The 26,019-nt window shown below is 43.2% G+C and overlaps 1 protein-coding gene and 1 long non-coding RNA gene across 4 annotated transcripts in view; one reads left to right on the plus strand and one right to left on the minus strand.

Annotated features, from left to right (window-relative positions):
* LOC133383078 (uncharacterized) overlaps window positions 1-6,292 on the minus strand; it is a 48,195-nt gene extending 41,903 nt beyond the window's left edge. The window contains exon 1 of the long non-coding RNA XR_009762165.1: window positions 5,954-6,292. This is a non-coding gene — a long non-coding RNA (uncharacterized LOC133383078). The remainder of the gene's footprint in view (window positions 1-5,953) is intronic.
* ADGRB3 (adhesion G protein-coupled receptor B3) overlaps window positions 1-26,019 on the plus strand; it is a 784,090-nt gene that overhangs the window by 560,985 nt on the left and 197,086 nt on the right. For all 3 annotated transcript variants that reach the window (XM_061623067.1, XM_061623068.1, XM_061623069.1), the window contains 3 exons: window positions 13,715-13,841; window positions 15,392-15,495; window positions 19,586-19,688. In XM_061623067.1, coding sequence (XP_061479051.1) covers window positions 13,715-13,841; window positions 15,392-15,495; window positions 19,586-19,688 — 334 coding nt within the window. The remainder of the gene's footprint in view (window positions 1-13,714; window positions 13,842-15,391; window positions 15,496-19,585; window positions 19,689-26,019) is intronic.

A 26,019-nucleotide genomic window follows, 5' to 3' on the forward strand; every position in this document is an offset into this window, starting at 1 on the left:
AATCAGGGGTGTATTTTATCACCCTATTTGTTTAATTTATACACAGAACATATCATATGGAAAGCGGGATTGGACCAAGATGAAGGAGGTGTGAAAATTGGAGGGAGAATATCAATAATTTAAGATATGCCGACAATACCATACTCTTAACAGAAACCAGTAATGATTTGAAACGAATGCTGATAAAAGTTAAAGAGGACAGCACAAAATCAGCACTACAGCTGATTGCGGCCTATTGCCGAAATAAAACACAAACACCATTCATTGGGTTAAATCATGGGCCACTTTATTAAACGGAATCAATTAGAATAATGAACCTGCAGAGGGGAAATCGAGTGCGGGAGCATTCTGATGATCCAGGCAAAGCCTGCTTGCAGCCATAGGGCGACTAAACCTTGCCTGAGCCCGGGGCTGCCCTATGCCAGACCCCAGCTCAAGCCACACCCTGAAGATGTGTAGGGGGTCCAACCCGCATCACCGCCCCCCGGAGCCGTGAAACTCCGAGCGGATGAGGCACGTTGGCCCCAAAGGCGGCCCGTGTTCTGCCCCCCGGGCCGTATAGCCCTGAGCTGCAGGCCCCCGGACCGCCAATCGCCCCCAAAGGTGCCTAAAGGTGTCACCTAGCTGCCCTTTCCCTTTAAACCTTTTCCCGCACTTCTTTGCCACAAGTGACCGTTGACATATTGAAGCTAAAAACACACCAATCAGCCTATTAACCCCAAAGGCACCCGTGCTAACCCTTGACCCGTCCCCCCAACCACAGTGTGGAGTAGGCAAAAGAAACCTGCCAGCAAAGCGAGGCAGGCAGGCCAAAAATTCCTAGTCGGCCCCGTAGCGACCAAATGAATCACACTGCAGTAGAGGGAGGGTCGGGCGGGCGCCGCCAAGATTCAAAGGAGGGCGGGAGGCTGGTGGAGTGGCCTTAAATGGCCTTCAGCTGCCCCGCCTCCTTACTGTGCGTCACGACGGCGCGCTGGCGCGCCACGTGCGCACGCACACACCCTTGATGGCGGCCTGGCTTCGGCAGCAGCCGCAAACACGCCCCTTTTGCCCGGCAGGTACCGGGCACGGAACGGGATTGCGGCCTATTGCCGAAATAAAACACAAACACCATTCATTGGGTTAAATCATGGGCCACTTTATTAAACGGAATCAATTAGAATAATGAACCTGCAGAGGGGAAATCGAGTGCGGGAGCATTCTGATGATCCAGGCAAAGCCTGCTTGCAGCCATAGGGCGACTAAACCTTGCCTGAGCCCGGGGCTGCCCTATGCCAGACCCCAGCTCAAGCCACACCCTGAAGATGTGTAGGGGGTCCAACCCGCATCACCGCCCCCCGGAGCCGTGAAACTCCGAGCGGATGAGGCACGTTGGCCCCAAAGGCGGCCCGTGTTCTGCCCCCCGGGCCGTATAGCCCTGAGCTGCAGGCCCCCGGACCGCCAATCGCCCCCAAAGGTGCCTAAAGGTGTCACCTAGCTGCCCTTTCCCTTTAAACCTTTTCCCGCACTTCTTTGCCACAAAAGGGGGACAAGCCTCTGCTTAGTCTCCCTTTACCCCACACCCGATAAGAATCTCATGCAGACCCCTCTGCAGGTCCATCAGGAGGATGGCATCGTTGCCTCCCGAACTGCATGTCCAAGCATGTCTGCCACTGAGGGCCTTGCCCTCCATGTCTGACCACAGCAGACGACCCAAGGCTACCGTGGCCTCAACTGCATGTCCTCACATGCCTGCCACTGAGGGCCTTGCCCTCCATGTCTGACCACAGCAGACGACCCAAGGCTACCGTGGCCTCAACTGCATGTCCTCACATGCCTGCCACTGAGGGCCTTGCCCTCCATGTCTGACCACAGCAGACGACCCGAGGCTACCAAGGCCTCAGCTGCATGTCCTCACATGCCTGCCACTGAGGGCCTTGCCCTTCCTGTCTGACCATAGCAGACGACCAGAGGCTATTGTGGCCTCAACTGCATGTTCTCACATGTCTTGCCCTTCAGTAACCTTCTGCCCTGAACCCTGCTGGAACGACATGGGTAGGAGACCATTCCAGCGCATACTCTGTCGACCCAGTTACCAAACCATGGCCCACCATCAGAGGCCCAGCTGTGAACCAATGTGCGTTTGCGGCCCCAAGGCCAGCCTATGAGCTCATGCCATGGCTGCAGAGTAGACTGCGCATCTGCTCCATCCCCGTCCAGCAACCTGCCCAAAACAGAAACAATCGTGAACAGTTGGGTCCCAGACCTTCAGACTCGCCCCTGGGGTGAATGTATTCCATGCGCCCCCTACTTCCACCTCCTAGCGGCCTGCACCTGCATATACAAAACCAAATAGACCGTCCCAGGTAGGCAATTCCACTGCCGGGTAGGCAACCCCAATTCCGGGGGGCCTGGCCCTCAAACCCCCATGGGTCCGCTCCCAGGCATCGCGACACTAGACCGAAACTTTATGAGGGAAGATCCCTCCCCCTGAATATCAGGCAGCCAGGCCTATAGCTTCCGGCCAAAAACACTATGTCGCCGTCATGGGGAAGTGTCCAGTCCAGGGGAGGGTAAAATAATGTGGAATGACTCTTGTACCCCTGGTCTGCCTGGAAACAAACCTTGGACCCCAGGATGGCTCGAAGGGAAGTCTGACCTGGCCCCAAACACCCCCACCCCCCATCCGGAAGGCTCCAAAATTAAGTGTGAGGGGTGCTACATGTAACCGCTGAGCTTTGAAGCATGATGGTCACAGGGCACCTCCCTGATCAACCATCCCTGGCGGGTCAGGTGAACATGGAGGGTGAGGATAAGGGGTATGGGGGTGTGCATGGGCCAGCTGGCCAGCACATGACATATCCCAAGACATGTGAATGGTCCTAAAGGCCCCCTGCAAGCCTACCTTGCGACACACTGGCAGACAAGCTTTACTCCTACCATCTGTGATGAATTCCAGGACGAGATTCCTAGGAATAGGCCACGCTTTGCATAGCCCCTGCCATCCCCCAACTCCCAGGAGTCCCCTCCTGCCCTGACCATCTCTGACTCCCCTCCCCCATCTCCCAGTATGCGGTATGGGACTAGCAGAGTCGGTCCTTCCTCTAACTGGAACACCATTGACGCACTGCAGGAACGGAGGGGGCCACACCGCAGGTTGGCGCATAAGGCAGCCAAAACCCTGAACCTGTGGTGAGGCTGTGAAATCCCTGTTATGGCACTATAAACCCCACCGCAGAAGGCCCCCAATACCTGAAGGGCAGAAAGCAAACACTTTCCCAGCCCCTGAAAACTTCAGGATCTTGATCTGCAACAATTCAAGCTTTTTCCAGGCAGCCTGCAGCCCTGGGTCCAAAAGTCGATTTTAATACCCTGGAAGGTGAACACTGGGGCAGGATCCTCCACTTTCCCAGCTGCCAAAAGAACTCCCCAGCTCATAGCTACGCTATAAACTGTGCCATCAAGCGCTAACATGCACCCAAAGTCTGCCCTACCCGAGAACTGGACATCATGAAAATAGTGCCCCACCGCTTCTGGGGCCTCTCGTCTCCTGGCTGTCCCTTCCCAGAAGGGGCTGAAGTGCTCCATGCAAGAATACAGCAGCCCATAGGTAATGCTCTGCTGCATAGTTGACCTAAAAGGCAAAACTCAGCAGCTCAAAATCCACCATGTGTAACAGCTGGCAACGCAGGCAGATTAGCTGCCACACTTGCCCATAAGGCATCTCTGCCACAGGTGCGCACTATATTGAATGAAGTGTAGTGCACTGTGCATAGACTATCTGGTATGAAGCCATCACTGACTGACCCCACTTGTATGACGGATGGTGGATCAGGTAGACTTTGCCCACTGCCACTTTGGGCACTATACAGGGGGGGCACTGAGAGAGCAGAGGTAGGGGATGATGGGAAGGGGCCAATAACCCTGCCCAACTGTGTGTCTTCATCAATTGTCCCCTGGACCAGTGCGTCCATAGGATCCGGAAAACCGCATAATAAAGAAAAACCACATCATAAAATGAGTCTCCCCATAACTGGGCAGTCTGCAAGCAAGGTCCATAGCCCTCGAGCGTAGCTGGGAAGGGACACTTTTCTCAAGCAGCCTCTGCTGGGGGCTGCTTCCCACTCCTTTGGGGGGCCCTGGCCCCACATATCCTTCTGGCTTGTTGTTGTGCCTTTAATAGCAGGTTCGTATTCAGCAGTTATTAGATGGCATGGAGTTAAGCAATGTCATCTTCTAATGTCTGCAGATCAGATGACTCTTAAAAGCACAGGACTAGAGGCCTGTAAAAAAGGTGGGCACCTTATCTACAGACCAGTTTGTAAACTAGCTAAAGAGAAGATGCAAGCAAATGTGCAGCCTGCACGTGATTAATTCCATTATGTTTAAATAATTTACTCAGAGAAATATGAATTGGACCAATTCTATGCATACTTACTTATGAGAAAATCCCCGAGTGTATCGTTACTTCTTCCCCCGGAAGGGTGCATGTGATTGCACACATACAGCAGAATCCTATGTGTGTTTACTCAGAATACCACAGATTAAATGGGTCTTAGGACAGAGGTTTATGGGACTTAACTGATGGAAAGGTTCATATATTTTACCTGGGTTTTGAAGAACGTATTTGGGGGGGGAGAAGCTTGACAGTGAAAACAGGGGGAATGAGTTCCCCTTTGCATTTGGAGTTGAAGTAGTTTTGGAGGTGAGGTTGCAGCACTAACTGGGGGTCCCTACTGGCTCCTGCAGCCTCCTTTCTGTCTCCAGCTGCCCCCCACCCTCATCAGAAAGCCTCTGCTCTTTGTAATTACATTGCATTGCTCCAATCCAAATGGCCGCTACGTTATGACAGAGCATCTTTCTAGGTTATTCTGCAAAAGAAGTGGCGGCCACAGGCAGCAGGAGGGTGAAGTTCTCCCTAATTGACTAACCCCTTCTCTGAACTTTCCTGGTTTGCAAAACAGTGAGGAAGTGGGATGGCCTTCTCAGTACATCCCTTAATAAAAGCATCCCCTTTCCAGCTGCCCCTGGAATGCCCCCAGTGTCAGATAGCCCACTACCTCTCTAGGTATCCAGCTGCCCCTGGGTAACTGAAAAGTAACATTTAGTTTAAACTAAAAATACACTTCAGTATCGAGAAAAGGAGTCTATTCCTATTTTGCTTTCTGTAATGGGCAGGGGACCCCAATAGAAGTATCTCCTGGCCCTAACTGGAGGTTTGCCACCCATTACAGCATTGTGAGAGACATGTAGTGAGCAAGTGGCAATGTCAATTGCCACATAAGGTGTGGAACTGGACCTAAATACATAGGAGAGGAGAGAGGCAGCTCTTCGTCTATGCATCATCCCTTTACCTGCTGCATTACTATGCTTAGAGAAACAGACAGGAGCTCTCCATGAATACTTGCCTCTATGTTCTGCACAGAAGCCTGCCTGCATAAATATTTTGTTTAGTTTAAATAGAAAATCCTTAAAATAACCTTTTTCCCTACTGTTCTTTTCAAATTATATTTAATCCATAAAATGCTGACTGTAATTCACCTTCCGCTAAAGTAAACATTTCTCTCTGCATACTTAAAACACAGACACACATGCCCTGGGTTGTAAGACATATTTGGCCTTTTCAATCTCTCTTTTACTATCAGCATAGAATTAAATTTTAAACATTGTCTCTCCCCCTACTCCACATATTCCAGGTTTATGATAGAAAGTCTAGGGTACTATTTAACTAGAAGTAGGTTGTTGTGTTTCCCTTAATCCCAAACATTATTTCTATGATAAATGATGGAATCAGAAGGTGATAGTTTGAAGGAAAGAAACAGGAGAGAGCAGAAGAGCATCAAAGGTGCCCCCATAGCAGTGCAGTTTGTTTAGGCCTGACATGTTCTGAATAAAGATTCTTCCTCAGGGGTAACTGAAACTGAAACCGTAACTGGAAAGCCACCCGTGCCCCGCTGCGGCTGAAAGTCCTCACGCGTCTCGTCGCAGCCGCAAGGCCGGCCCATCAGAGGCCTCACCGCGGCTGAAAGTCCTCCCGTGCCTCGCCGCCGCTGGAAGTCCCCATGTGCCTCGTCGCAGCCGCGAGGCCGGCCCATCAAAGGCCTCGCCGTGGCCGGAAGGCCTTCCGAGCCTCGCCGCGGCCCCAAGGCCCCTCGCGTCCCGCTGCCGCCGCTGCCCCCGCTAGGCCGGCGCACCAAAGGGCCCGCCGCGGCCGGAAGGCTCCCCGCGGCGCGCAGCAGCCGCCGCCACAAGGCCTCCGCCGCCAAAATTCAAAGGAGGGCGGGAGGCCAAAGGGCCCGCCGCGGCCGTAAGGCTCCCCGCGGCGCGCAGCAGCCGCCGCCACAAGGCCTCCGCCGCCAAGATTCAAAGGAGGGCGGGAGGCTGGTGGAGTGGCCTTAAATGGCCTTCAGCTGCCCCGCCTCCTTACTGTGCGTCACGACGGCGCGCTGGCGCGCCACGTGCGCACGCACACACCCTTGATGGCGGCCTGGCTTCGGCAGCAGCCGCAAACACGCCCCTTTTGCCCGGCAGGTACCGGGCACGGAACGGGAATGTCAAGAAGACTAAAGTAATAACAACAAGATTTATGTCACGTTAAAGTTTATAATGAGGACATTGAACTTGTCAAGGATTATCAATATCTTGGCACAGTCATTAACCAAAATGGAGACAATAGTCAAGAAATTAAAAGAAGGCTAGGACTGGCAAGGGCAGCTATGAGAGAACTAGAAAAAGTCCTCAAATGCAAAGATGTATCACTGAACACCAAAGTCAGGATCATTCAGGATCATTCAGTATTCCCGATCTCTATGTATGGATGTGAAAGTTGGACAGTGAAAAAAGTGGATAAGAAAAAAATAAACTCATTTGAAATGTGGTGTTGGAGGAGAGCTTTGCGCATATCATGGACTGTGAAAAAGACAAATCGGATGAGAATACATTAAACCAGAGCTATCACTAGAAGCTAAAATGATGAAACTGAGGTCGTCATACTTTGGACATATAATGAGAAGACATGATTCACTAGAAAAGACAATGCTGGGAAAAGCAGAAGGGAGTAGAAAAAGAGGAAAACCAAACAAGAGATGGCTTGATTCCATAAAGGAAGCCACAGACCTGAACTTACAAAATCTGAACAGGGTGGTTCACGACAGATGCTCTTGGAGGTCACTGATTCATAGGGTCGCCATAAGTCTTAATCGACTTGAAGGCACATAACAACATTGAGGTTTGAGGTCAGAGTTACAAGCGTGAGCCAGTGACTCAGTAGAGAAGCCTCAAGGAAGTTCAAAGAACAAAAGAAAACGTGGGAGGATAGCTTTTTGGGAAGATAGGAAAAGACTAGGAGGAGAACTCTGGTTCAGTTATTGTGGTCAGATATCTTGACAGCTCTGCACCAATGGTAGTAACTGCTCAAATACTAATTCTAAGAAATACATCACACTTTCCTCAAACCAAACAGAATTCAAGATCAAGTTATAACATGTAACAAACTGTTGTGGCATTATAATAATTAAATTCTGATACAGTTTGCTTAGGCTATATATGTAGTATGGCAAACCATTTAAAGTTGCCTGCTTTATCATTAACAGTTTCCCCCAAGGAACTTAAAATTACACTTTTGTGGTGCTTCTGAGAATTCTCCATTTGAGAATGCCACCCACCACACAGAATAAATTTCCCAGGATTCCATTTAGGGAATATAACATGTAATCTGTATTTAATCAGATTTAAGTATATGCCCCAGAAGTACCATGATGCAGTTGCATTATCTTTACTCAAATGGAAACAGAAATAAGAGTGTGTGAAATTGACCTTCAAGATCTATCCAGGCATCCCAAAAGGTAGCAGCCTCAGGCTGCAATCCTAATTTCACCTATCCAGGAGTAAAACCCATTGAATTCAACAGGAGTTACTTCTAAGTAGACATAGTCAGGATTGCATTGTAAATTATTGAAAAACTAGCGCAAGCTTTGTAAAAATGAAAATAGCAATTGGACAGATTCTAAGGTAGGAAGATGGAAAATGCACAGGCACAGGACTGGATAGAATGACCATCTAAATGTGTGTGCATGTGTATACATGCACATACACTAGATGTACACACACATACACTAGATTATATGTTATTATGTTACTTGCTTATTTATAATTATAGTCAGCGTCTTTGGAAAATACACAGAAAGTACCAAACAGGCACCTTTCCTGATTTTTTGAATATATACATGAAAATAAACACTCCGTACGCTGAAGTATTTTGTGAACAGTGAAGTTGTGGGATAAATGTAACTAGTCATGTTGTTATGCAACCTTGATTTATTCTCATTATTCTTTAGGTCCACTGGTCTTACTTTATACAAGTTTTCACATGCCTGCTCTTTTGTTTTGTTTTTGAAAAACTAGACCTGCCAATAAAATTTTGTTACTCTTCTCCAAATGTGGAGTTTCTTCTGCAAAGCCATATTTATGAGAGATGAACTGCTGACAATATTGAACCCCCAATCTGTGTCAATCTTAATATCAGGCATTCCAAGAAGGCAAATAAGGAAAGCATGCATTCAGGAGAGAGTTTTCAAAAATGATTGTTTCATGGACCTTTGCTTGGATCCAAAGAAGAGCACGTTTCACTTCACCCAATCAAGGGATTTTCTTCTCTCCCCTTCTGCCAGCAACATAGGGACACTGTGAGCCATCTTATGCCACTTGTCCATCCGTCTTGGTATTGTCTGCACTAAGTGGCAATGGATTTTATATGGGAGCCTTTCCCAGCCATACTTGGAACTGCCAGGTACTGAACTGGGAATAATCTAATAGCCCCTAACTTCTGAAAAGTTGGAGATGTGACCCCAGAAGTGAATTAGTCCACCCATGCATTACGACCTTCAAATGAGGCCACTGTGGATAGCAAGAAATATATCAACAAAGGTCATAAACTGTAATGGCCATAGTATTTTTATTCATGTACATTCAAATAAAAAACCAATAAGATGAAATCAAATTTGAGTAGCTGGGTGGGAGATGGTCTATAATTTCAGTTCTTATCCGTCCAAGGTACTGGCCTGGCTTTCCATGCTGCAGTCGTCCTTGCATTGTCTGCTCATGTCTGAGCACTCTGCCTAAGGAGAAGACCTTGTTCGATGAAGACAGGTCCTGACTCAACGTTTGCCAAAATCATGTATTTGCATGGCAGTGTGCATCCCAACCCACATGTGAATCTATTTACGGGCATCTCCCCAGCCCTGGATAGACTCTTCTCCTCTGGCTAGCATCATAGGAGAGAAACCTCCCTTCACCCAAGATGGCCCATAAACTTTCCTCACACACACATTATGCCGCCCACTTCAGAGAGGAGTACACTCTGCTTGGCTCTCTCCCCCCCCCAACACCTTCAACACCCCTTTAAGGGAAATGAGCTGTATTCTGCAGATACAAGTTTGCACCCTTCAGGAGAACAATTGATGTTCCCCTGCAAAGTCGAGCATTTTCTCTGACTATACCTGGCTGTCTCAAGGGCATGCCACTGATCCACCTTAAATTTCTACATTCCTGTTCATTTTGCTGTGTTCTGTGGGTCCCCAACCTTCTGCCAAGCCCTCAGGATTATCTCTACCCCTACTACATATATATCTGGGAACAATTTGTCAATGTTTTGAAAATCCCTAGTAACCATAGTGACAAACTCCAAAACTGATGTCTTAACGAAGTCATGCTTTCCCCAGGAAGGGTTGAATGACACTGACACTGCATCTGTTCATCACTAGGTGGTGACATTTTTATTGTATCACATTTAAATTGTTCTCTGCTCTCTGTTCTTGTTTTGGATTTTTGTTGCCCCTCTGTTTTATTGTTGTTTGAACAATGTGTATATTATTATATGGTGTTTTTATTAAGGTATACCACCATGGAATCCATCTGATCAAGGGTGGTTTAGACATTTTAAAAATGAATCAGGGCATACAAACCTTTTGGGGAAGTATACGTGGCTGCACCAGAGAGAGGGGCATCAAGAGGTCCCTCATATACACGCAGAGAACAGAGGGTTGGAGCCAAGCTCTTGTTTTTCTGTTTTGGGTTTTTGTTATTTTTAAAAAATGGTTCTTTGATGTTCAGGGTGCTTCCATTTGCCAGAAATGGCGTATGTCTCCAAGGTGGTGTAGAAAATTGTGGCCGAAGCACAGTTGTTTTCATTGCTATCCTTTTGGAGATAAAGATGATAGCATATCAAGGACACACTGGGAGTCAAGCAGCGTTAGAGGGTTCAATAACAGAAAGCACAATATTCCAAGGGCTGTTGTTGCATCCTATGTTCATTTCAATAGGGTGTGCACAGTGCAGCATCATTTTTATGTAGATAGCACTCATGCAAATCTAATGTGATTTTTAACAGTATCGTAATAGAAAAGGACCTTGACATTGCACAAACCCTCCTGATTTAACTACCTTGTGATCCTCTTCTACTGCTTCCTCCACTCCCCCACTTTTCTAAAAGGGGATTAGACAAATTCATGGAGGATAAGGCTATCAGTGGCTAGTAGTCATGGTTGCCTCCAGTATGTGAGATGAAATTTTACCAATTTACTTCAACACACACCAGTTTGGAAACCCCAACCTCTCTCCCTCCATTGCATTGCCCCATGCGTTGCAGTAGTTTTAGAGTATAAACAGAAATGTCCATGGTTCAATTCACAGTACAGCCATGAATTTTATGGATGGCCTTAGGCAAGTCTCCCTGTATCACCCATCCATTCAGGTGCTGGCCTACCTTAGAGCAAAATTCTGACACAATGCTATATTAATATTAAAGATTTACTTTCCTTTGTAAATCCTATGGGTCAGAACAGAACCATTTCTATGTTTGGTAGAGCAACTCACATCCTGTTCTTCATAGTAAATAAATACTAAATGGTGCAAACTTTGCATTTGAGCAATTTTAGGTCCAATGTGCCTTTTACATATTCAGCATGGTTACTGATGCAAACCCACTTCCCCAAGGTTTGGCTTTCCTGTTTCATCAGAAGAATGTCAGAGTTCTACAGCTAACACTATATTGTTTGCCTTGATCCCATGATTATTTCTCATGCTATAGCCACACCTCCAAAGACCTCTGATGCTGACATGGGAAGTAACTACATGCAGTTCTAAGCAACTGTCTGGAGTGGTTCTAATACATGAGGCATGGAGTCAGCCACAGGAGAAGTGATTTTACAAAGGCAGCAATACTAAAAAAAAGTAATATATACATTAGCTTCCAGGAAGACAATGGCCCTTATCCAAAGGGCTCCATTGTAAACTGTGCAGAGCCTATACGTTTCTCAGCCTCCCCTTTCCCTCTGTGCCATCAGACAGACCATCTTCAAACTCAGGGAAATTGTAGATGTGGAGTTGAATGCAGCACACTGGAGAAAAGAAAATGGAAGAAGTCCAGGGCATGCAGACAAAACTTTGTGTGTGCCCAAAGGGGCTTTGGGGGGTTGTGACAAATGGCATTATATTCCCTGATGGGTGTGTACTCCAGTTTGCATCATACATAGCACTCTTAGAAAGCCAAGAAAACCTCACCCTGCTCTCAGCCTGTAGTGTACTGCAAACCCAGGAGCTGGATACATGTGGTATAATTTAGGAATGAACTGGGAGTTGTGAATAGGTATGGTGGCAATCAAGTAAGCCATCTCAGCTGGACTAATCAAATCCTGGAAATGGTCGCTTTCAACCAACCCACCCATCAGGCAGCCACCCTACACTTTCCATGGCCAGTCCACCCAAGTGTATTAAATGTCTCTCAGAATGGATAATAACACTGCCTTTATGTGTTAAGCCACGTCAGTTTCCCTTAAGCTCCCATCTTCTTTAATATTTAATCACCCCTGATAAATGTATTTCATTTGGGCTTTAACAGCGTGTCACAATAAGACAAGATCCAGGAGAATGAATAAACTGAGTATGTGAGGTTAATCAGTAGCAGGTAGACTTCAGAACGTATGTGTAATTTAAAGCAGGGCTAATGGTCCCCAAATTTTCGACGAGTGTGACTTATGGGGCTACAGCCGGACCGACTCGCACAGCCTAGGTGTGGGGGCTTTCCTCGCCCACGTCTTTCGCTTTGTTTATGAATCGTATGGGCAGTGAGCACATTTGTAGTGCCAAGTGTCGAGCTCGCAGGGTGCTGAAGGCAAGTGGCACGTGGTGGGGTGGGATGATGTGCTCTTTGAAGCACTAATGGCCAGGGCGCGAGAGAGTCCCTGCTTACGGTGATCGCCGTGAAAACACGTGGGAAATCCAAAGCCAAAGGGGTGGCTCAAAGGGCCCACCTCCTTCCCCTTTCCCCTCATTTTTAGGTGCCTCGGGGAGGAAATTGAGCCCACTTGCTGTTGCTGGCAGCAGACTTGCTGGCATCGATGCACAGATAGCTCAGGCAATAACAGAATCCCTGCATATGAAGCCTGGTTGTGGAAAGGGGGGCGGGAGGGAGAGCTTGTGCGAAGGGGAAGAAAATAAGCTACCCTGTTCTCATACTCAGGACGCTGCAAACGTTAACAGCCGTTTTGAGTTTGACGAAGCCGAGCGGTTCTCCGTAAGGAGAGACCCCCTCAAGTCCTTTGATTCACTCGGAAACTCCAGATTCTTCTATCTTTCCCCCACCCCCACTCCCGCCTTGCTCTTTTTCTCCGCACAAGGAAAACGTGGGTTGATACCATTTTATTGTTTTGCTGGGGAGGATTTGAGAAGAAGCTTTTGTACTTTTTAAATGGCTAATCAAATCAAGGGCGTTTTTTTTTTTTTAACACACACAGAAACGGGGGTAGTGAAAAAGCCCCAGCAAACGATTCCTTCTCACTTGTGTCCCCCACCCCACTCCATATACCGCCACCCTGAAAAGGGAAAGCAGGGAGGGACTGAGGGCGAGTTGGACAGAGTGGTCTGGAGGGCGAACTGGTGTCTCTTCGACGATGTGGTGCCCTGCTAAAATCCACCCCTCTGCTGGAGCTCAGGCAAAAAAAAAAAAGGAAGAGTTGGAGGAGGAATCATCCGCTGCTGCCGTTTTCAGGGTGATATCCGCAAGGCTGAACATTAAAATCAACAAGAACAACAAAATACCTACAACAACAACCACAACAACCACCTAGCCAGCAGAAAAGAAGAGCCGGAATTGGCCAATCTAACCAGTGTTAAACAGACAGATATTACAGAGCCATCTGCGTTTAAATTACACACACACACACACATACGGAAGAGAGGGAGCGAGGTAATAGCTTCACAGAAACGTAGAACCAGACCCAGGCATACCAGGCTGGCATGAAAGAGGCGGAGGGAGCCACAAGGGTCTTTTGTTTTATTCCCCCCGCGATGAGTTTTTGCAGTGATCTGAGCAGTTAGGAAAGCGGCGGGCAGTGGCGAAGGTTTCCGCTTCTATTGCTAGCAGAAAGAGCTCTTACAGAGCTCTTTCAGCACCGAAAGCTCTGGACAGCTCACTGCGCGCGGCAGAGCTGCCTGCTTGCCTTCTGTCCCCCTCCCTCATCGCCTCTTCCCCCCCCCGCATTACTGTACAGCTGGAGATGCATCTAAATTAAGTCCTATTCAACAACAAGTAGATCTCTTCTGTCCGGGAACCATACTAGACTCTGCTCTCAATTAAACTGCATTTTCTCTTCACGGAATTGACCGTCAGCTGTAATTATCCCGCTTTTCTCTCTCCCTCCCTCTCCCTCCCTCCCTGCCTCCCTCTCTCTTCTTGCAGGAACGACTCTTTGGGAACCTGGTCCACCCAGGGATGTAAAACTGTGCTTACCGATGCATCCCATACGAAATGCTTATGTGATCGTCTCTCTACCTTCGCCATTTTGGCTCAGCAACCTAGAGAAATAGTAAGTAACAAAGAAGGGAAAGAAAAAAAGCCCAGAGTTTAATGCAAAGGATGGGAGAATTTTTTATGTGTCCAGCATTAACTCCAGGAATATTTCAGATGTGTGCATTGAGGAATTGTATCAGCGTTGCAGGTCGGGAAAAGACTGGCTGTTCTGTTATCTATTAGCACCTCTTAGTTTATAAAAATAAATAGCCGATTTTGCCATATAACTAAATGTTAGTCAGTTTCAGATGTCTGGGAACTCCCCTTTTCTCGGAGAAAACTTAACTGTAATGTAATGTATGGGGGGAGGGGTTAAAAAAGGAATGTACAAGGATTTTTATTGTTGCTGGTAGTAGCAGAAACCCAGCCACGCTAGTTAAACAGATTGCAGTTCTGCATTGAGCATTTTCATTACAAGGAATCAGTGCTGTCTGTTGATATCTTGTGAAAGAGACAATCTAGTATGCATTCAGCAAGGAATATAGAAAAATCAGATCTCAAAAGTATTAATGTCTATAAAACGGGTTAAAAATAAAAAGTACCTTGAAGCTCTCAGGAAAATAGGTTTTAACTGTATAGTCAAGATTCCTGTTAGCATTAAATTAGAAGTGTTTGACAGAAATAAACTTAAAATCTAGGATAAGATATATATTTTGCCTTGCCTGGATGACAAATCATATCTTGATAAAATGTAATTTATTCTGGAGCCTTGAGGCTTTTCAGCAGCACATTGCTAAATCAAGCAGCATATCACTGCAAACTTCCAGATCTAATTGTTTTGAACATGTATGTTTTTAAACAAAAAAACTGGAGAAAATGCTTGTGTGTGAGGGCAGAGGTGGGATAATTGGGGGCATTTCATAGCACAAAAGAAGGTTCTTCTGCCTCAAGGTCATTTATTCTTCAGTTCTTATAAATATTGAACATTAGAAGTGATATTGTTTTAGAAGTCCATATCTTTCAAATGCTGTACACTTTTTCTTCTTTTCTTACACTGGTATTCTTTTAGCTGCTGAGAGACACACAAAAATGAATGCAGGCTTTAAGGCAAAGTTACTCTAAAGTCAGAAAGTTTGATCTTGGATTTTGGATAAGAAATTTGTTGGCATTTCATTTGTCAGAATAAACCCAATTAATTGTTAGAACATTACTTTCCAAATACTTCTGTCTGTCAAGGGGGAAATACATTTTTACATGTATCATTTTAGAGCTAGAGAGCTTTTTAATGTCAATGAATGTTATGGGTGCCCATAAAGCTGTTGGGTTCACTAGTCTCTATTTTTTTTCTATTTGTTTGTTTTGGTGGGATAAAATACTGTAGACCACTGGGAATATTATCCCAGGCCAATGGGGATACTGTCTTGGTATTTGGTAAGTACCCAGGCCTTAGAGTCTTTAGGAGCTTGAACTGAGGCTAAAAGTAGGGAGAAGTAGTTTCTTGTTGGTAATATCATTTAAGTGGAGTGGCTAATCACCAAGTTAGATTTGCGTCTCTTCTGTTGTAGTTGTGTGCTTTAGTTACTGGAATAATGGTTTCATCTGATAGATATTTATTATGACCCACAGATCATGGAATCATCTGGTGCTCCCTCAGTAACCCTTATAGTAGGCAGTGGCCTTTCATGCTTGGCTTTGATCACCCTAGCAGTTGTCTATGCAGCACTATGGAGGTATGTAATTGAACTGTGTGGGTTTATAGAAATGTACAACTATTCACAACTGAGGGGCCATTGAAGTGTTTCAGTCTTTAACCTAATAAGGTCTCTGTTGCAGAAGAGTTGTAAACCATGCATCGGAATATGCAAATAAATCTGATGAGGATGACAGGGCTTTTGTTCTAGCTGGGCCCAGTAGTGGTCAAATGTCTTAATCTCTCCTCCTTTCTAGCATTAATGATATCTGCTATTATCAACCAATTCTTTCAAGCAGTGGGAGCTGTGATCTCCATTCAGAGCAGCACCACCCTCAAAGGGGGAAAGTGTGTGGAACTGCCCTCTCAAATGAGAATCCTACGTATCATAAGTTTTAGGTTGCAGCGACAGCCCTTCATTGTGGTACTCATATTTGTAATCAGGGATTTCTCTTTAAAAAGAGAAGCTGAATGACATCTATTCCAGATTCCTGGTCTTATGGCACAAGCAAATGCTACTTTTGCTCATCACTCAAACGTTGAGTCTCAAAAGGTCCCCAGTAACTTCATCCTGAGACTTCACACATTCATTTTTGTTTTAACACAGTGCTCTTGACCCCAGATGTTCGTTGGCACAGTAAACATCCCACAAAAACTGAGATTCCCTATAGTTGTTTCCACATGTCAGCTATATTTCTTGAGATCTCAGTTTATGTGAGACATTCTCTGTCAGGAATGGGAAACTTGTGGCCCTCCAGATGTTGTTGCTCTGTGTGAATTCATCCTCAAGGACCATTTTGTGGATGCAGAATTGACTGTGTGAGCTGCCCGTAGATCACATGCACAAAGGGAAGCCATGGAGAAATTCCAACTGAAGCTATTGCAGTTTAGAAGGGGGGAGGATGAATCAATCAGTAAGTGGAAAAGTGACAGTGAGTTATGTTTACAGTTGATCCTTTCCATGACATATGAATAAGTGGACACTTCTTGAAATTATTATATATTTTTTTAAAAAATTGTAATACTAATCAGTGATTTATTAATACTATTTGTTGCAAAATGACACTGACAAAAACTATTAAATCTGCATACATAAAAAGTATAGGTGGGGGCTCATATAGTTGCACATTTATCTAAATGAATATAATAAGCATTCCAACAATATGATGGGAAAGCTATAAAATACCAAGTTATATCTAATTATTTAGTAGAACTGGTCAAGTGCATTGTGGGATTGCTTTTGTAGCATTTGATGGAGTCTAACACTAAGAATGGATAGGGTTAGGATCTGTCTGAATAATAAACTTGTTAGTGTCTATAACCATGAACTGGAAACAAAGTCCTATAGGAGACTGAAAGAGCTGGCCATGTTTAGCCCTGAGAAGAGAAGATTGAGGGGAGATATGATATCACTGCAACTACTTGAATGGTTGTCACGCAGAGGAGGGCCAGGATCCCAGAGTGCAGGACATGGAATAATGAGCTCAGGTTACAGGAAGCCAAATTTCGACTGAACATCAGGAGAAACTTCCTAACTGTTAAAGTGGTACAACAATGGGACCAATTACCTAGGGAGGTGGTGGGCTCTCCAACACTGGAGGCATTCAAGAGGCGGTTGGACAGCCACCTATTGGATATGCTTCAAGTTGGATTCCTGCATTGAGCAGGGGGTTGGACTCAATGGCCTTATAGGCCCCTTCCAACTCCTCTATTCTATTATTCTATGAATGTTATACTCAACTATGAACTATTTCCAAAATGAGAAAAAATGTTGAATGTATCCTAGTTTGTATTAAAAGTAGTAGTGCACAAATTACTTATGATGAAAGTAAGTTAGAAAAACATGAATTATTTGAATCCTGGTGTGAGGGTGGGGATAGATTCTTATCCACAGTGTGAGTTTTCTTTAGTACAGGGAAGGACAACACTTTGTTCTCAGGAGAGTGTGCCAACAGATGGAAGTTTTTTTTTGTCACAGATACCAATACATTCATGGATGGTCAGGTGCTATAATAATGATTTACCACATAGTGGTAAAGGCTTCACGGTAGGGTGGCCAGATGTAAAACAGAATAAGGCTCCCCTACCTTTAATAGTTCTGTAGAAGAGGACATTGCAGCAGCTTAAACTTGCATGATAAGGTACACCAGCTGAAATCCCACTTCTATACAGCTATTATAGGTGTTTTAGCCCTGTCTTCTTTTGCCTCTGTCTGCTGTACTTCACAGTTGTGGGGCACATGCACTCAGGCGCACTCAGGGCTTTCAATATGTAACATTAAATAATGGAATGGCTCTCTCACACACTATTATTTATAAACAAAAATTTGCTCAAGCTTTTATTATACCCTGATTAAAATCCAGAAGGACTGGCAGTGGGCAGAAAATATTGCTTTGGGGAACAGATCCAGTCCATGGGCTGGCAGTAGATCAGCCCTTGCTTAATTCAAAGCAAGCCACTGGAAACCCTAACATATTTCTGATTGATCCACAAGCCAGTTGACTAGATGTACTTGGGTTGCTATCACAGACAGTATAGACTTTCTTACATTTTTTGAGCTCAGCTGAGTTGTAGATCAGGGTTGTTGATCAGGCTGATAATTTAAGACTGAAAGATCTAAATGCTACCTTTTCCATTGGCAAGGATAGATGAAAGTATCAGGGGTTTTGGTAACAAATTTACCTGTGAAATTATTCCCATTACTTTTTTTAAAAAGAAATTTTTTACAAGTTTCTTGTTTGGTAGTGATTTCTGTTAGAAGTGATATAAACCTCAGATTATTGGTTGAATTGGTCACATGGTAATCAGTTCTCTAGCACAACAGTAAACATGGATCACATCATAGCTTCATGGTTTATTAAAATGCTAATGTCCTTTTGTACTCAGTTTGCCTGCATGCTATACTTCAAAAATGTTTTCCCGACAGAAAACTGAGAAACTTCATAATTCAAGACTGGTGTGATGTTTGCCTATTTTCACTGCAGTGGGGAAGGGGGGTTGGCAAAGATCAGGAGGAGTCACCTTGCATAGCAGAGCCAAGATGTGAAGATGACCAATTGTTTTTATAGATAATTTATTTTAAACTATAACATTTTGCCCTGTTGGCAACAGTGGCATCTGAGCCAACTTGTCCAAGTGAATTGTACAAATAAACTGAATTTCTGAGGTTCTAATTATATGAAGTTCCCACCAATCTTTGGAGGTAGAGAACAGCATGAACTTTCAACCAGAATATTTGTCATTTATTGAAATGATTCTCCATATCAAGTAGCATGCAAAATTATATTTTGTAAAGTTGTCTGTGATAATCAAAATTTGAACTTTTACATACTAAACAAAGTTCCTAAATTACTTTTAAAATTAATGATAAAGCAACTATTGGCAGTGGTGTGTATGTGGCACTATTAACTGTAAACTAAATTTGTGCAAAATTATTAGGCAATAACAAAAATGATCTGTATCCTAGTTTCTATACACAAGTTATTTTGCAAATACAATCTAGCATCATAATTAATGAGCATATTTAGTGTAGACTTATACATGCTTAAATGTGAAGAATCAGTTTCCATAATATTTTACCACATCCATGTTTATCATTTTTGTCTACACGCTCAAATTTTCATACCACATAATAGGCAGTGGGCATCTCATAGAAACAAGTAGCAGTTAATAAGCAAGAGTACTCATTTCAGTAGGTCTTCTACAGATCAATTCCTTGTGGTTGGGCCACTCATAAGCACCTACATTATTCTTGAACTGGATGGTGCAAGCTACTAATTTCAATACATTATATGATAAGCATCAAAGTTATGAACTTCAAGCACCAATAAACATATAGCTAATGTCTTGGCATTGTTGGAGCATTATGGAGAACTTGTTACATTTTTTGTTTTTCTTTATGCAGTGCCATTGTTAATAATTACTGGCCCATACAATGCAAATAAAAATAATGTATACGTCTTGATTTTAAAAGTTCTCTTGAGACTTCTGGCAGAAGACCTTTTATGTTTTATAACTGCTATTAAAATCTTAAAGAATTGTCACTGTTAATGATTGTTTACTTAAGAATTTACAATATTGGTATGCAACGCATTTAGAAAGCCTTTTGTTGTGTGTGTTTATTTGGACAGATACATCAGATCTGAGAGGTCCATAATTCTAATTAATTTCTGCGTATCTATTATCTCATCAAATATCCTTATATTGGTTGGACAAACACAGACACATAATAAGGTATGACTAAACTGCATTTATATTTTAATTGCAATCTGTTCTTATATAGCTGAATATGTTTCCCTTTTTTGTTGTTTTGGCAGAAAAGAATTTTTAAAAAAGAATTTTGTAGAAACTGTTTTTCTAGTGAAATATGAAAAAGCCAAAGAAATGATTCATTGTGTTTCCCAAGTATTTTTCCTCAAACTCTCTTTTGGTAACATTCCCTATAGATAATTAGTGTTTTCTGTAGCAAACTTGTATAGCTAAAAACAGTTCAAAGACATGATACACCAAAAACATAGATTCTGGCTCATTGTGGTGTTGTAAAAGGATTGTGTTACAATGTTTTTGTCTTGTCTATTAGCATACTAACATTCGATAGGCAAGTATAAAAATATGTACAGCACAATTCTGTAGTGTTTACTTGGAACTAAGCTCCAGTGAGTTCAGTGGAAATTACTCCCAAGTAAGAGCACATAGGGTTACAGCCTTAGAGTATTTTTCTTGAATATGTGAACAGACCTGCATGCCAAGTGATTGCTATAAAAACTAAAATAGATGCAGCTGGTCATATTGTGATAACTGATGTGTTTACAGTGTAACCTGTTTTCTGTCTATATTGTGCGTATTGAATATTGGTGAAAAATAAGGCCTTTTTATGAAATGGGTCATGACTGACAGGCATGATTCAATATAGCGGAAATGCATGGGATACATTCAGTGATCCTATCAATCTCATCCTAAACCCAGTACACAGCAGTTCCATTTAGATCAGTTGGGCTTATTTTCTATGTATTGGTTTTGAATCACGATACAAATTAACTTAAATCCATTTACCTTGGTACTGGCTTCTGGATCGGGCTGATATTCAGTCATGTTGAACAGTTATTTGTGGGTCATGGCTAGACATTTGTGCAAGAAACAAATGAAAATTGTAGTGTGAGTACAATGGCTTATCCTGTTCAGAAAAATTAGTGTTTAAGATCTGTACATGGGTTTAGTGCATGGATCCTGTTATCTATGGTCTTTCTGTTCTGTGGTTTGTTTGTTTTTTCCCTGGCTATGTTAATACTTCCAGTTGTTAACAAATTGACTAATTGGAGAGAGAGAGATCCACTGTTCATGGTCTGATCCCTAAAACTTGCTGCCCCAGCAAATATATAATTAGAAGGGCATATCTAGCACTGTGTCACTCCAATATTGCTAGTGCAAACAAGTTGCAAGGATCCTGTGTTGCACTGGATGATCCATGGCAAATGTTTAGGATTGTGGTATCAGTCCCATTCTTTAGCTGCATCCAGGCCAAACTGATGTTGGATGTGTATCTATGTAACACTGGAAAACTAGCTACTACTAATTTTAGCCATTGCTTTCTAACCTTTGCTTTCACATAGCACTTAATAGCTCTCATGTGTATACCCTAAGAAGGTGCTGTTCCAGTCTATTAAAATCAATGGATATTCTACCATTGGCTTCAAAATGAAGAAGAGCAAATCAAATACATTCATAGACCTCTAATGTTTGACTCCACAGATATGGGTATCAGAAAATAGTGGCTTTTTAGGCTACCATGGCTATTCTGATCCTTCATTTTAATGTATCTCAAGTCATAGGGTGTATCTCTTAGATTACATTTAGTAGAGCATTCAAGTGGCAGTACAATGTGGGAGGAAGCAATATTATACACAGCAGCAACAGTTGTGCACAAGGCATGGCAGAAAGCTGAAAACAGGGTGAGTTTCCTTCCCTCATGTTTTACTGCTCACCGAAATATTCCTCTGCACTCTTGAATATAATGCATAAATCAGCACTCATATCTGAAAAAACACATTCTATCACCTCCTATCCACAGAGAGATGAGTCATTTCCCTGTGGTGTGTGATCGCATGCTGCTGGCAACTGTGTGAGTGTGTGAATATTACAAACACATGGGCAGGGCCAGTTGTGTGGATCTTCCCACCTAACCAGCATCCTGCCAACAGAAAGCATGTGTGTACAAGAGTGGGTGTATATAAAGGGGGCATGCATGCCTGATATATTCAGATAATCGGCACCTCCTACAAAATGTATCTGCCATCAGTGAGTAAATGCTCATTATTCCACTTCTGCAAAGGTATTTTGAGATTTTATACCCTGTGTTGTTTAAGTGTTAGTGTGTTTCCGCCCCATCCTACCACTTCCCCACCCCCACCCCCCAAATTGCAATGAAACCAAAGCAAATTTACAACCCAATTTTGTTATAGCATAACAATGATTTTACAGAAAGGTGGGTGTTTTTTTTTACCCCAGTCTACATCTTCTCTCAGTTCATAGTTACAAATTGCTGAGAAAGTATGTTGTATGGATGAAGGACAGAGTAAGACACTCTGTGCCAAAATGTGTCTTCATTAATTACTGGCAAAATTTGATTTTAACAGTTTTGTTTACTGCCTAGCTAATATATTCTGTTACCAGCTCAACCTTGAATTTGTGCAGTCTCGTGTATTTAATGCTGAATTGTCATATGGCCATAGTTCAGCAAAGCTTTGTGTACTTTGGTGGAGGTCAGATGCTGTTATTACTTTTTAATGAAAACTAGCATGTATAACAGTTCAAAATGCAGATGTGAAACCAAATCTATGCTTATATTTCTCCTACATGGTTTATTTGCTTATGCATATGAAAATATTTACGCTTGAAACTAGCCTAGCTCCAAAGCTGCCTGTAAATAAAATCTGTATAATCAAACATAGGTTGAGTGTGAATTACCATAACCACATTCTTATTTAGGATTCCAGTTTGTGGGTTTTTGCACTCTCATTCAGTTTTTTATACTTATTCTTATTTGTGATTTTTTGGTAGGGATTTTTGAAGGAGATGTATAATCCTGCTGCTCCCGCTCAAAACAAAGAGTTACAGCCATGTTCAAAATATTCTCCTCTTATAGGACAGCCCAAGAAAATTAAAGACCTGGGCAGCACAGAGCCCATGTATTGTAGCATCTAGAACAAGGATAGGGAACCTGTGTCCCTCCAGATGTTGCTGGAATACTACTCTCATCATCTACAAGTGTGGCTAGGTGTGATGGCAGCTGGAGACCAACAACATCAGGAGGGTCACAGGTTCTTCACCTCTGGTTGAAAGATTGGGTGTAAATGTGAGAAAACCACATTAATATCCCTACATGGTGATGAAGATCCCCCTGTAGTCTTGACTATCTGTACATGATCCACAAGTCCATGAATGAGAGCAGGCAATACAGATACGGCAAATAAATAAATAAATACTTGTCCTACCTTTTCATGATATTCCATCAAAGGCCAAGGATTGCCACTAACGTTATTTATGTGACACTCCTTTCATTTTCATTAGAAAATATACCAGTCTAAAAATGTAAAACATGCAATAGCTGGTCTACAGAAAAGGGGATTCTCTTGTTATTACTGTTCACATGATCCCAAGCCTTTGAAGGCAGAGGAGCCAGTTATACAGCAACCCCCTCCCAAGTATTTGGAGTGGCTCATGCAACTATAGTTCACTGGTTGCTCCTTCTATCTCCTTGTTGTTGCAGGTACAGTGGCAGTATATACATCTCCTGTGTTGTTGTTGTTGTTGTTTTTGGCGATGCACAGGGTCTGCAGTTCCTGGGTTATTGAGCATTTGTTTGCTACATAGTTGGTGTTGAGACAAGCTGGCCTCCAGTACTGAACAATGGCATTAGTGTGATCTGTTCCGAAATCTCAGCAATAACATTGTGATTGGTTCCCTTCTTTAAAGCAACCCCTTAAAGCAAATCCATGCAGTATTCTTTCTGTTTCCGTGAGCAGTCCTAACTGTCCTTAGACACCTATTGCTCACATGAAGAAACATGATGTTTGTACCAGTCAGTCATGAATTTAGGTCTAGGAAAGCCCTCTATTTAATAAAGAAGCATAACAAGAGAGAGCAGAGGCCTAGAATTTACCCATCAATGGTTACCAGCACCTTGACAGCAGACTAAGCAGGAACACAGGTCAGACTGATTATTAAGTGTAAGAAAACACTGAACCAAATTGTTTTAAATATTTTTTAGAATTGAATCCAATAATTAACATGTATAAGGAGTGTGTAGATTAGCTGTTCTTGTCAGCAAGCAGGAAATGGCCACAGAAGATACTGTTATCTTTGAAGGTTTGCAGAAAAATATTATGCTCTTGCAGTGGAATAGTTGAGGATATTAAACAATGGGTATTAAACATTAGTTCTTATGTATTAGGCATTATAACTATGTTTCTGTAGTTCCCCTGTATGAATTAAGAGGAGATAAAGTTTTGAGGACTTCAAGAGACGGTACTTTTGCCTGGTTAAATTACCTCTTCTTCAGTGGTGACAAAGTTAAGATGTATCTGTGCCAAAAGAAGAGGCTGAAGCTTGCATAGAGGGGGCCATGCAAAACCACCTTGAATTCTTCAAAGTGGAAGTACTTTGTAAAAATGTTGAATGCACACAGCTTACAGTGAGACATTTTTTTCTCTCTCTCTCCGTCTGTGAACCAGTATTTAAGCTGGAGGCTTCAGAAGTGTAGGTCACACAGTTTTTTTTAGTGCTTTTTAAGATTGATAGTGCAAAGTGGGGGGAAAGGGTTATGGGCTACAGGGAGATTTAGATTGGAAGATATGTTGTCAGCAGAAGGAAAAAAAATCTGACTGTATTTTAGTCAAGCAGGTGGATCATTTTGCTGGAGGGCTAAGGGGAGAGTTGTTGGCTGTCTTGGTATGTAAACTTTCTAAGCAAAGAAAATGAAAACCTTTTTTGGAAGTTTCATCAATGCATGAAACCATTGTGGAGATTTTTGTTTTAAACATTTATGTTACCATAAATATTTATTTATTTATTTATTAGATTTATCTCCTGCCCTTCTTCCCAACCAAATAAGGTTGAAAGCTCTGAATAGAAACCTCTGGCCATGGACAGTGAAGCCAGGAAGACCCCAGTGGCCTCATATTTTGTTTCAGGGACCCTTGAAAGCAATTACTAGCCAGCATATTGACATTAGATGTTTCAGGAATCCAGAACATGCTATCCAGGACCGTAGTGCCCATTTTGAGAGACTGAGAACCCTACCTCTGGTCCTTGCAGCCTCTGAGGAATTCAGTGGACCCAGAAAGGAGTTACCCAGAGGCCAGGGCTCTTGCTGGATCTTGGGAGGCAAAGACAGTAGATGACCAGCAAGCAGTTTGGTGTTAGACAAAGTAGACAGGCTATAGCTCCATCTTGAATTAGCAGGTGACACTGGAGGGAGATCCAAGCAACAAGACAAACGTTGGAGTGATACTGTTTTGTTTATTTCTCTACCAGTGTGTTCAGTGTACACCATGGCTAAGGCCAGTATTTGGATTTAAGCTGATGTCCTCCCACTGGCTTCAGAGGGATTGTGAGTGTGTGTGTGTGTGTTATGTGCCTTCAAGTCAATTATAACTTATAGCTACCCTATGAATCAGCGACCTCCAATAGCATCTGTCGTGAACCACCCTGTTCAGATCTTGTAAGTTCAGGTCTGTGGCTTCCTTTATGGAATCAATCCATCTCTTGTTTGGTCCTCCTCTTTTTCTACTCCCTTCCGTTTTCCCCAGCATTATTGTCTTTTCTAGTGAATCATGTCTTCTCATGATGTGTCCAAAGTAGGATAACTTCAGTTTCATCATTTTAGCTTCTAGTGACAGTTCTGGTTTAATTAGTTCTAACACCCAATTATTTGTCTTTTTCACAGTCCATGGTATGTGCACAGCTCTCCTCCAACACCACATTTCAAATGAGTTGATTTTTCTCTTATCCACTTTTTTCACTGTCCAACTTTCACATCCATACATGGAGATCGGGAATACCATGGTCTGAATGATCCTGACTTTGGTGTTCAGTGATACATCTTTGCATTTGAGGACCTTTTCTAATTCTCTAATAGCTGCCCTCCCCAGTCCTAGCCTTCTTCTGATTTCTTGAGTATTGTCTCCATTTTGGTTAATGATTGTACCGAGGTATTGATAATCCTTGATAAGTTCACTGTCCTCAATGTCAACTGTAAAGTTACATAAATCTTCTGTTGTCATTACTTTAGTCTTCTTGACGTTCAGCTGTTGTCTTGCTTTTGTGCTTTCCTCTTTAACTTTCATCAGCATTCGTTTTAAATCCTTACTGGTTTCTGCTAGTAGTATGGTATCATCTGCATCAGGGCTCTGGAGTCGGTATGTCAAACCTTCGACTCCAACTCTGACTCCTCTATTTTTCTACTGTCCGACTCCAACTCCTTCATTAATGGCAAATGTATATTAATTTTTCTACTGTCTGACTCCGACTCTAACTCCTTCATAAATGGCAAATGTATATTAATGTA

This window comes from Rhineura floridana, chromosome 4, assembly GCF_030035675.1.
Source record: "Rhineura floridana isolate rRhiFlo1 chromosome 4, rRhiFlo1.hap2, whole genome shotgun sequence".
NCBI lineage: Eukaryota > Metazoa > Chordata > Lepidosauria > Squamata > Rhineuridae > Rhineura > Rhineura floridana.